General features: G+C 39.2%; 1 protein-coding gene across 1 annotated transcript in view; it reads right to left on the bottom strand.

The window, feature by feature from the left end:
* TNKS2 (tankyrase, TRF1-interacting ankyrin-related ADP-ribose polymerase 2) overlaps positions 1–9,933 on the bottom strand; it is a 65,227-nt gene extending 55,294 nt beyond the window's left edge. Inside the window, exon 1 of the mRNA XM_006880332.1 lies at positions 9,364–9,933. Coding sequence (XP_006880394.1) covers positions 9,364–9,562 — 199 coding nt within the window. The 5' untranslated portion in view covers positions 9,563–9,933. The remainder of the gene's footprint in view (positions 1–9,363) is intronic.
* Positions 9,934–10,167: the final 234 nt, after the last annotated feature.

Here is a 10,167-nt window from a genome sequence, read left to right as displayed (position 1 = left end):
CCAAAATCTCTGTAGATGTTCATTGAAATAAAAAATAAACAAACTAAATTAATAATAAAAAAAAATTTAGTGGGAAAAGAAATATAGATAGAACGGATCAAATGGCTCTATCAACAGTTTCTAACAATTCACAACATATCTGACATATTTCATTGATTTGTTATCAACAATTATTAATAATTTAAGATGTCTGAAACTGAAATATCAGTTTTGAAACTCACAGCAGAGATCACCGGAAAGACTATCTTATGTGGGTGGAAGTCATGATGCTATTCCAGTCAACTGACAAATGTCTAAGATTTTTTTTATGTTTCAAGCCAATTCTTGGAACTAAAAGAACGATTCAGAAGGGGTTAGTAGGAGGCTACTGAAAATTAAAATCTCCCACTGTTGGGAATTTGGTGAAGTCTTTTTTAGACTTAAGATACTTCACAAACTCTCAGGGCTAATTTCTGATAAAGTCCCTATTCTTAAGATCTCAAGAAAGAATAATCCAAAGCTCTTTTGTTTAGTACCACTTTCCTGAAGAAAAATAACTTTATGAAGTATATTCTGATCTTGTTCTCACTGGCCAAATAGAAGTTAATAGGCCTATCTGGACACTCAATGCCAAACTCCATACCCTAGGGGTTTCTTTACCAAGAGACAAGAAACTTAAAGTTGACAGCCATGGCTTATCAGGACACATTGTGGTATATTTAAAAATTCTGGAATAGCACTCATTTCAATCACTGCTGTGTGTATAAAAACTTGATGAAATCACACAATTTAAATCTATTAAGGAGGCATGCAGTCTGAAATTAATCAAATATGGAGTGAAGATACATTAATAAGGACATTAATAATTATTACTACATTAATAGTGAACAAGTTGCAAAAGTGAGAAACAAAGAATAATGAGACGTTGGAAAATATGGCTTTGGTGAAGGAAATAAGGTTGGAGAATGCATGACAGAATTTTGTACAGTCAACAACTTATTTTCTGTAATTAAAAAAATATAAATGGTGTGCACATAGGTGGACCTTCCAAGATGAAAAAACACAGATGTAAAACTAACCAGGTGGAAAAAAGATGACATCAATCAGAACAAAGCTAGGGGCCCTGTGGAATATTTCATAAACTGAACATAATGCCAGTTCAAGTTGAAAAGTACCACGTCCACAAGAGCCAAAATATGACCGTGGGTCTATCCTACCTAAACTTAGAGATCATGTTAAAGGATATTTGATACATTAAATCCTAATGATCAAACACCAGTTGTGATGACAATAAGGCCATCCTATGTAAAGAAAACAAAAGGACCTTTTAGAAAAGGCAGGGAAAGACAGACAACATGGATATAAAAAGGGACTGTAAAACTTGCTCTTGGACCTTGTTGCTGTTGCTAGATGTCCTTGAATCTACTGTGACTCATATCAACCCTATGACAACCGATTTGAACCCTGCCCTATTCCCCTATTCTGCACTATCTTCCAATCTGATATGCTCAAACTCATTGTTATAGTCACTGTGTCAATCCATCTTGTTAAAATGAAAATGTCTTTCTTTCACTGATCCCTTTACCATTCTCAAACAAAAGAAACAAATGATGAAGTAAAAGAGCTGAACATAAGATTTCAAGGGGTAGCTGGAAAGAAAGTATCAGATCTGGAGTTGAAAACCAAAAAGGAAGAACAAGCTTGGTCTTTCTAAAGTTGAAAGAACTAAAGGGGGAAAAAATTTAAAACAAAACCCCACCAGAAATAGATCAAGCAAGCCTTGAGCTGTAATACTGAACGATTCTATAGACAAAATATGGAAAAATAAGGAAAATACCAAAAGAAGATAAAATGAGTGCACAAAGTTACTATACTATAAAGAACACCTTGACTTTCAACCATTTCAGGAGGTAGCATATGATTGACAAACCAATGATAGGAAAAGAAGTTACTGAAACTTCACTAAAAGGCACGGATGAGTAACAAGGACCCAGGAATGAATAGAATACCCAAAGAAATGTTCTACAACCAGGAGAGGATAAAATAGATGAGTGGGACCTTCTAAGAATCAAATACCTGTGCACATCCAAAAACAACAGGGTAAGAAGGGAAATCACAGACTGGGAAAAAATATTTGGTAATGACATGTCAGATGAGGGACTTTTATCTAGAATTTATAATACTCGAGGTACCACAACAAGATAAAGTTAAATAACCCAATTGAAAAAAGGGCACAGGATATGAACACACACTTCACAAAGATGACATTCAGATGGCCAACAAACACATGAAGAAATGTTCAAAATCCCTAGCTCTAAGAGAGATGCAACTCAAAACAACTATGAGCGATCATCTCACCCCAGTAAGAATGGCAAAATTTAACAGCACAGCAAACAAATGCTGGCAAGGTTGCAGAGAAACTGGAACCCTTATTCACTGTTGGTGGGGGTGTAAAATGGTGCAACCACTAATGGAAGGTGGTAGGCCCTTTCTCAAAAAGTTGCAAATAGAAATACCATTTGACCCAGCAATTCCACTCCTGGAAATATAACCTACAGAAACCATAATCGCCACCCAAGGAGATATATGCACACTCAGGCTTACGTGGCTTTGTTCACAATAGCAAAGAGTTGGAAACAACCTAAGTGCCCATCAACAAACAAATGGATAGAGCAGCTCTGGTATATTCACACAATGGAATATTATGCTGCATTGAAAAACAAGGAACTCATGAAATATTATACAAAATGGGTGACCCTAGAGGACATTATGCTGAGTGAAAGAGCTAAGTCACAAAAGGACAAATATTGCATTGTGCCACTGTTGTAAAACGTGACTAACATGGGGGTTGAGGGAAGACTGAGAAAGAGGGGATAAATAATGCATACTGCATTGAAACAGATGAGGGAGAGAACTGTTTAAAAGGGATATATGAATAAGTATTATTGTCACAATAGGAGTCCAGACTGAAGGCTGCATAGGGATGGTATAACAATGAATTTTTTTTACTTTTAAAGTAAAGAGCGAATTGGGGGGAGGGGGTGGGCAGGGAGAAAAGTGCAATAATGAATGAATGGAAATCCTAAGTCTCTGTAAACTTTCATTAAAATTAATTAAAAAAAAAAAAAGAAAGAAAAAGAGAAACAGATGGCAGTGCTGGAGGTGGTTACCTGTCCATGCTAAGATATTTGGAAGACATCTACTTGGGCAAGCGACTGGAAGAAAGTGTTATTTGTGACTATTCCAAAGAAAGGTGATCCAGCATAATCAGAAATTACTGAATAACAACACTGCATGCAAGTAAAATTTTACTGAAGATAACTTTAAAATGGCTGAGGAAATACATCAATAGAGAATGACCAGGAAGTCAAGAGAGTTAGGGAGAGCATGAAAAAAAGATAATCACTGCCGACACCAGAAAGATCCTGGCTGAAAGCAAACACCACTAGACAGATGTTTATCTGAGTTTTATTAATTATACAAATGTATTCAACTATGTGGATCACAAAAAATTATGGCTAGGACTTTCAGAAGACATAAGTGTGTTTGTTTGGAACCTGTACATGACCAAGGCAAAGGCATTCAAAAAGAACAAAAGGATATACTGCCTGGTTTAAAATCAGGAAAAGTGTGTGTCATGGTTTCACATTTTGCCATAACTACTTAATACATAATGGACTAGATGAATAGACTATATGGAAGTCTTCAAAAGCATTATTTGGGAAAAAAGATAAAAATTATAATCACAAAGTTCTGCATTTTTGATGGTTTAGAGTTATCAAAACCCTCACAAATTTTTGGACCAATCAGATTTTGACCTGTTGGTGTCATCTTCCACCCTATATAGAAATCCTTTCTACAACATCTCTGAGTGACAAACCAGCCACTGCTTGGATACATCTACCACCAGTTCCCTGGCCAAATAAATTATTAAAAGCAATCTATTACCTTCTGACCTCTCATTTACTTGTTCTAGTTTTGACTGCTAAAGTAATATAAATCATTTCTACTCACTGTTCCATATGACTGCCTTCCGTCCATATAATGACAGTAGTGGCCAAGATTTTTATCTTAATAAGTAACCCCAATTTTTGTATTTGTTGTATTATAAATTCCAGATGTTTAAATTCCAATCTTCTTTGACTAAAATCTCCCGTTATATATCATTTACACAATAGAAGATTCAAGTTCAATCTAATAGGTCCAATTCACACAGGGTTACTTCCCATGAGCTGAAGGAATGATGGTATTGTTGTTGCAGGTGCTGCTGACTTGGTTCTGACTCATGGTGAGCCCATGTATGAACAAATGAAAAGCTGCATGCACCACTGAGTTGTATCCGCAGTAGCATACAGATACAACTTTGAAGTGTTCCTTATTTACCTACTGCACAATGCAAACAATTTTTCAATATTATATACACCATTTCTCTTTTCAGTCTGTACAACTAGAAGGCAGCCTTGGTAGCACAATGGTTAAGTGCTAGGCTGCTAACTGAAAAGTCATTGGTTTGAATCCACTAGCCACCTTATGGGAAAAAATCTGGCAGTCGGCTTCCTTCCGGATTCCAGCCTTGGAAACCCAATGGAGGAGTTCTACTCTCCCTGTCCTTCAGGGCTGATACGAGGTGGAAGCAACAGAATGGAAACTTAAAAAAAAAAGAAAAATTACTTATATTATTTTTATGCTTTATTACATTCCTGAGATCTAATAAAAAAAAGGCTATCTTTCTCAACTGGATATCCTGTGTAATATTTAAGACTACTGAACTATAGAACCCCTTTTTCCTTCCTATAGAGTTTCAAGACCTTATGGAATGCTATGCATTTTGTTCTTTTACTTTAATAGATACTCAGATGATTTTCTCCCAAAGTTTCTGTCAGTTTTGTCATTTTTCAGAATTACGTTGAGAGAAGCAGTTCTCATCACTGTAACTGGCTGTTTTCTAGGGGATTATACTGTCAAGAATTTCAGATGAAAAATTCAAGGTGCAGCCTCCCCACTTTGAACTTGTCTCTGCAAGTTTGTGAGGTATCACAGGAGGGAAATCACTCATATCCTCTGTGTGTGCAGCAGATGGGGGAGGGCAGTGCTGGTGGGAGACTGAAGAGGAAACAATTTCCAGAGTAATTGTTCTCCTTAGAAACATCATCTTAAAACATATTTAACCTTTATTGTTGCTATTTATAAAAGTAATCTAGGAGTGTATAATCCAGTTTAAAAAGAAAAAAGTATCTAACAGTAGAAAAAGATTTGTTTATCTTTTTCATAAATAGAAGAAATTATTCGGGTCTGGTAACTGATAGTTTTTTAATGAAAATAAAATTTTTGGATGAAACAACCAAATTTTTTCCATTCTAAGATGACTCATTTTCCGTGGTTAACACAGATCTCTCATTACTAATGTTCTCTGGAAATAAGAAACAAAGCAAAAATATGCCTCCTTTAATAAAACTTCCAAATTTTAATTGACTAAAAATTAAAAAAATAAGGAATTGTTTTAAAGCATACTCTGTAGTATACAAATAAACTACTTGGTTAGGCAGTTACAGGTACATTAATAATCCACCACATAAAAAAGATAATAAAACACTTCTTATTTAGGGATTAAAAAATTTAAAAATTAACTAAAAAATTATAAGGTTATCTTGTTAATAATTTAAAATGAATTTTAAAAGGTTTTTAAAAAAATTTTACTTTGTTTACTGGTTTACTTACAAAGTTTATATACATTGTTTCACACTATTCTTCATTCACATTGTTTTATACAATCATCCTCGTGCATTATGTTTTATAAAATGAATCACCATTGGCCCATCATTACCCTGTCTTTTTGCCTGGATCCTTTCCATTTGCTTCCCCACCACCACCTCCACTCACTAAACTGTACAGCGCTGTGGTTTCACCCCTCTGCCCCCTTGAGTTCTTGTACATGTTTTACTAGTAATCCTTCTATTTTTACAATAATGGTCTTATGCAGTATTTGGCCTTATGAGACGTTAGTTCACTTAGCATGATGCTTTCCAGCCTCTCCCAAGTTACGCAGTATTTTTCAAAATCGTTGCTCCTGAGTGCTGCTGCGTAGTACTCCACTGTGTGAATGTACCACAATTTCTCAATCCATTTAGAAGCGGTTGGACATTTGGGCTGTTTCCATGTTCTTGAGATGGTGAATAACTGCTGCTATTAACACTGGGGTACAAAAAAACAGTTATGTTTTTTTAAAAAGAAATCTCTTAAAAACCCAGGTTTAAGACACATGGGAAGCTTGGGTGGTATAGTGGGTAAAGCATTGTGCTGTCAACCTAAAGTTAAGCAATTCAAAGCCATCAGTTGCTCCTTGGAAGAAAGGAAGGCAATCTTCTCCCATGCAATTTATTGTTTCTGAAAATCTAGTGGGGGGAGGATCAGCTGTTAGTTGGTTCCAACTTGATGGCAACGAACAACAAATACTTAGTATTTAAACTTTACAGTTGAATACAGGTCCCTCAATAATTTTTATTACTCTTGTTTTACTTGTTAAATTTTTCTTATTTTAAAAAAAATAAGGAATGGTTCACAAATTTGTATGTCATCCTTGCACAGAGGCCATGCTAATTTTCAATGTATTGTTCCACTTAAATGTGCTACTGAACTGAGTACCACACCTTAAATTTTTACTCTTCTGTCTATAAATTTGGCTAAACTAGGAGTGGACTGGTTCTTAAAATAGTTTCCCATTTTAATATGAAGAATATAAAAGATATGTAAAAATGCCTTAAAATGTTGAGCAGAACTGGGGTGCTATGGGGAACAAGGTCAATAAAATTAACTTCATTAACCTTAAACCTCTAAATACAACTATTCTCAGATATGAACTCATTAACACACCAAATTCTTGAAAGGTAGCAACTAAGATCTTTCTTGGTTATTTTTATCCACAGGTCAAGTGGACAGAATCTAAGTAACACTATCCTTTGGATTATATATCAGCTGCTGCGACAGTTTGCCCAATCAGTTGTTTAAGTGTTGACTACGTGTTCAAACAAGAGCAGTCTAAATCAGCTGGGCAAAACCAATAAGGACCACCAGTTTCGGCTAAAATGGCTTAAGAGGTGAGATTTGGTTTTAGTCTCTCTTCATTGCCCACCAGCTATTTTGAGTTCACCAAAGGTTCCCCACCCCCAACCTCTCTCAAGGAGGTTTCATTTTAAGAACCAATAAAGGTGCAACTGATCAAGAAGTAGACAATCTGGTAATATTCCTATTTAAAAATGAGAGCATACTGAAGCAAACCAATCTGCAGTTGCTTGTTATTAGTAGTCTTCCAGTTGACTCAGACGCATAGCAACCCACGTGTGCAGCAATGAGCAAGCTCCATTTGGTTTGGGTTTTTTTTATTAATTTCAATGAACATTTACAGAGATTTTGGATTTCCATTCATTCATTGTTACACTTTTCTCCCCGCCCACCCCACCCTACCCCCAGTTTGCTCTTCTCTTTGAAAAGTAAAAGAAAAATTCCTTCATTGGTATACAAGTGTGTGTGTCATCCCGTGCTCACCCACCCTGAGTATACTTCACTCTGCAACCTTCATTCCGGACTCTTATGATAATCATAATGCCCTAAAATAGGCTGCTTTTAAACCGTTCTCTCCCTCATCGGTTTCAATGCAGTATACATAATTGATCCAGTTTTTCTTTCTTACCCTAACCCATTCTACAGCAGTGGCACTATGTAGTGTTTGTCCTTTGTGACTGAGATATTTCACTCAGCATAATGTCCTCGAGGGTCATCCATTTTGAATAATATTGCATGAGTTCCTTGTTTTTCAATGCAGCGTAATATTCCATTGTGTGAATATACCACAGCTTCTCTGGCCATTCATTCGTTGATGGGCACTTAGGTTGTTTCCAACTCCTTGCTACTGTGAACAAAGCCGCGATAAACACGGGTGTGCCTATATGTGCTTGGGTGGTGGTTATGATCTCTTCAGGGTATATATACTCCCAGTAGTGGAACTGCTGGGCCAAATGGTATCTCTATTTGCAACTTTTTGAGAAAGCGCCACATCGCTTTCCACAGGGATTTTCATGGCTGTAATCTGCTGGAGCTGACCTTCTAAGGTACCTCTGGGTTTTGTAGTTCCAGGGCAAGTGGTTCAGTGCTTAACCATCTATCTGGACTACGATTCCTTCCAACTGGTAGAATACAAAAGCATTGTCTAGGAAAATGGAGACCTTTTTTTCTGCTCATCATCTCTGCTCCAAAAGATCAGTAATGCTTTAACATTTAGTCCCTCTCTTTAAAAACAAACAAAAAATTATTAAATATTGCAATACACCAAAAAACCCCCAAAAGTTTAACAACTTATTCCCGTTTTTAATTATGCATGGCTCACTTGAGGTTATGGATAACAACAATCCAAGTGAAAAAACACAACTGCTTTATGTAAATAAACTTGAGTGCCCTGCCTTAAGTTCTTTTAAATTCAATTAAATGGAATACATATTATTTTAAAGGGAACTTGATTAAATACTGAAAATACTTCAAACTACTAAAATCTCAGAATGGGGCAAAATTAGTATCTACCTAAATTTCAGCTCCCAACTAAAGTGCCCACATAATTCTTCCTCTTCTAGGCCCCCAATTTACATGTGCGGCACAGACTTTACCCCACTCTGTTTAAATCAGAAAATCCACTATCCCTCCAGGACCTTGCAAGAAATACCCGATAAATCAATTAGCGCTGATGTATCAAAGGCCAATTAAGCTAATCCTATCAAATTACTTCCTTGCATTTTATAAAAGCCTTTTAAAATCGTAGGCCCTAAGAAACACAAATTATTAAGTGCTTAACTGTTAACTACAAAGGTTGGCGGTCTGATCCTATCCGGTGGCGCTGGAAGACAGGTCTGGTGATCAGTTTCAGAAGGATCACAGCCTAGATCTATCTTATGGGCTTTCTACTCTGCACTCATTGGACATCAAGAGCGGGAGTCTATTTTATAGCAACTAACATGATTAAAATCTTAGCCCAAAGATTGATAAGAGAACTTGCAACTGATAGCAAAATATGCAAGAAAAGAGATTCATGAGCTATTTGTTTCTCACAAGGCTATCCTTATTTAGAATAGAAAGACCGGAAGTTGGTTCAGGTATTGTTGCTAATGTGCAAGAAAACAAAGGCAAAATATCCCAAACTTTCAGTGCATGCGGCCGTGCACCCGAGTCACCAACCTCCTCGATCCCCACTCAAGGGCGAGATCTCCGAGCCTGGAGCCCTAGAGGGTCAGAGGGGCACTGTGCTTGGTTTCTGGGCCTACGGGCCAGGAGCGGGGGGGGGGGGGGGGGGACGCGCAGGTGGGGCCTGGAGCACCGAGTGGTGGCACTGGCGCTGGTTACCTGCAGCGAAGTGGAGCGGGGTGGACTTCCGGCCCGCCGTGTCGCGACTGTTCACCTTCTCGGGCGTCACCAGCCTCTTGACCCGCTCCACGTCCCCGTTGCGGCACGCCTCGAAGAGCTCGCGGGCGGCCGGCTCCACCGCATCCACCACCGCGCCCGCGCAGGCCGCGCCCCCGCCGGCGCAGCGACGGCCCGACATGATCCTGGCCGCCGCCGCCGCCAGCAGCAGAGCCAGCAACGGCAGCAGGAGCCCCGGCCCCGCGAGCAGGAGGGCGAGGCCCCCAGAAGGAGACGAGCTCAGGGCCCGGGCCGCTCGGCTCCCTGCTGTCACCGGGCCCCGCGCAGCCTCATCGTCACGTCGCCGCGTGAAACTGGCCAAGCCTCGTGCCCCTGGCCGCGGAGACCAAGACAACGCGAACTAGTCGCCCGAGCCCCGAAGCAACGCGGCGGCGGAAGCTGGCGGGGCCCCTCCTGCCAGCTCTGTGGAACCCAGGAGCGCGCGTGACGTAGCTCCGCGCGTGCGCAGTGGAGACAGAGAGTCCCTCAGGTTTCGGGGAGCGGGGCCGCGCGGAGGGGTTTCTGGGAAATGTTAAGACAGAGCCATTGGCGGCGAGGGAAGGGGCTTCGTCCCACCGCCATCTTTGTGGTGGGGTTATGTGAAGCCGAGCAGCTGTACTTTCTTAACACTTGAACTTCCCGAGCTGAGTTACTTTTTTGTGCCCTATGCTGAAAACGAGCCCGTGCAAGTTTTATCCTGTCCTGGGAAGCATGTCTATTTCCTTGGAAGTCTTAGTGTGGAAAATG

Source organism: Elephantulus edwardii, unplaced genomic scaffold (assembly GCF_000299155.1).
Source record: "Elephantulus edwardii isolate Elephantulus edwardi_28Jun2011 unplaced genomic scaffold, EleEdw1.0 scaffold00007, whole genome shotgun sequence".
Classification (NCBI taxonomy): domain Eukaryota; kingdom Metazoa; phylum Chordata; class Mammalia; order Macroscelidea; family Macroscelididae; genus Elephantulus; species Elephantulus edwardii.
This window is presented reverse-complemented; position numbering and strand designations above follow the sequence as displayed.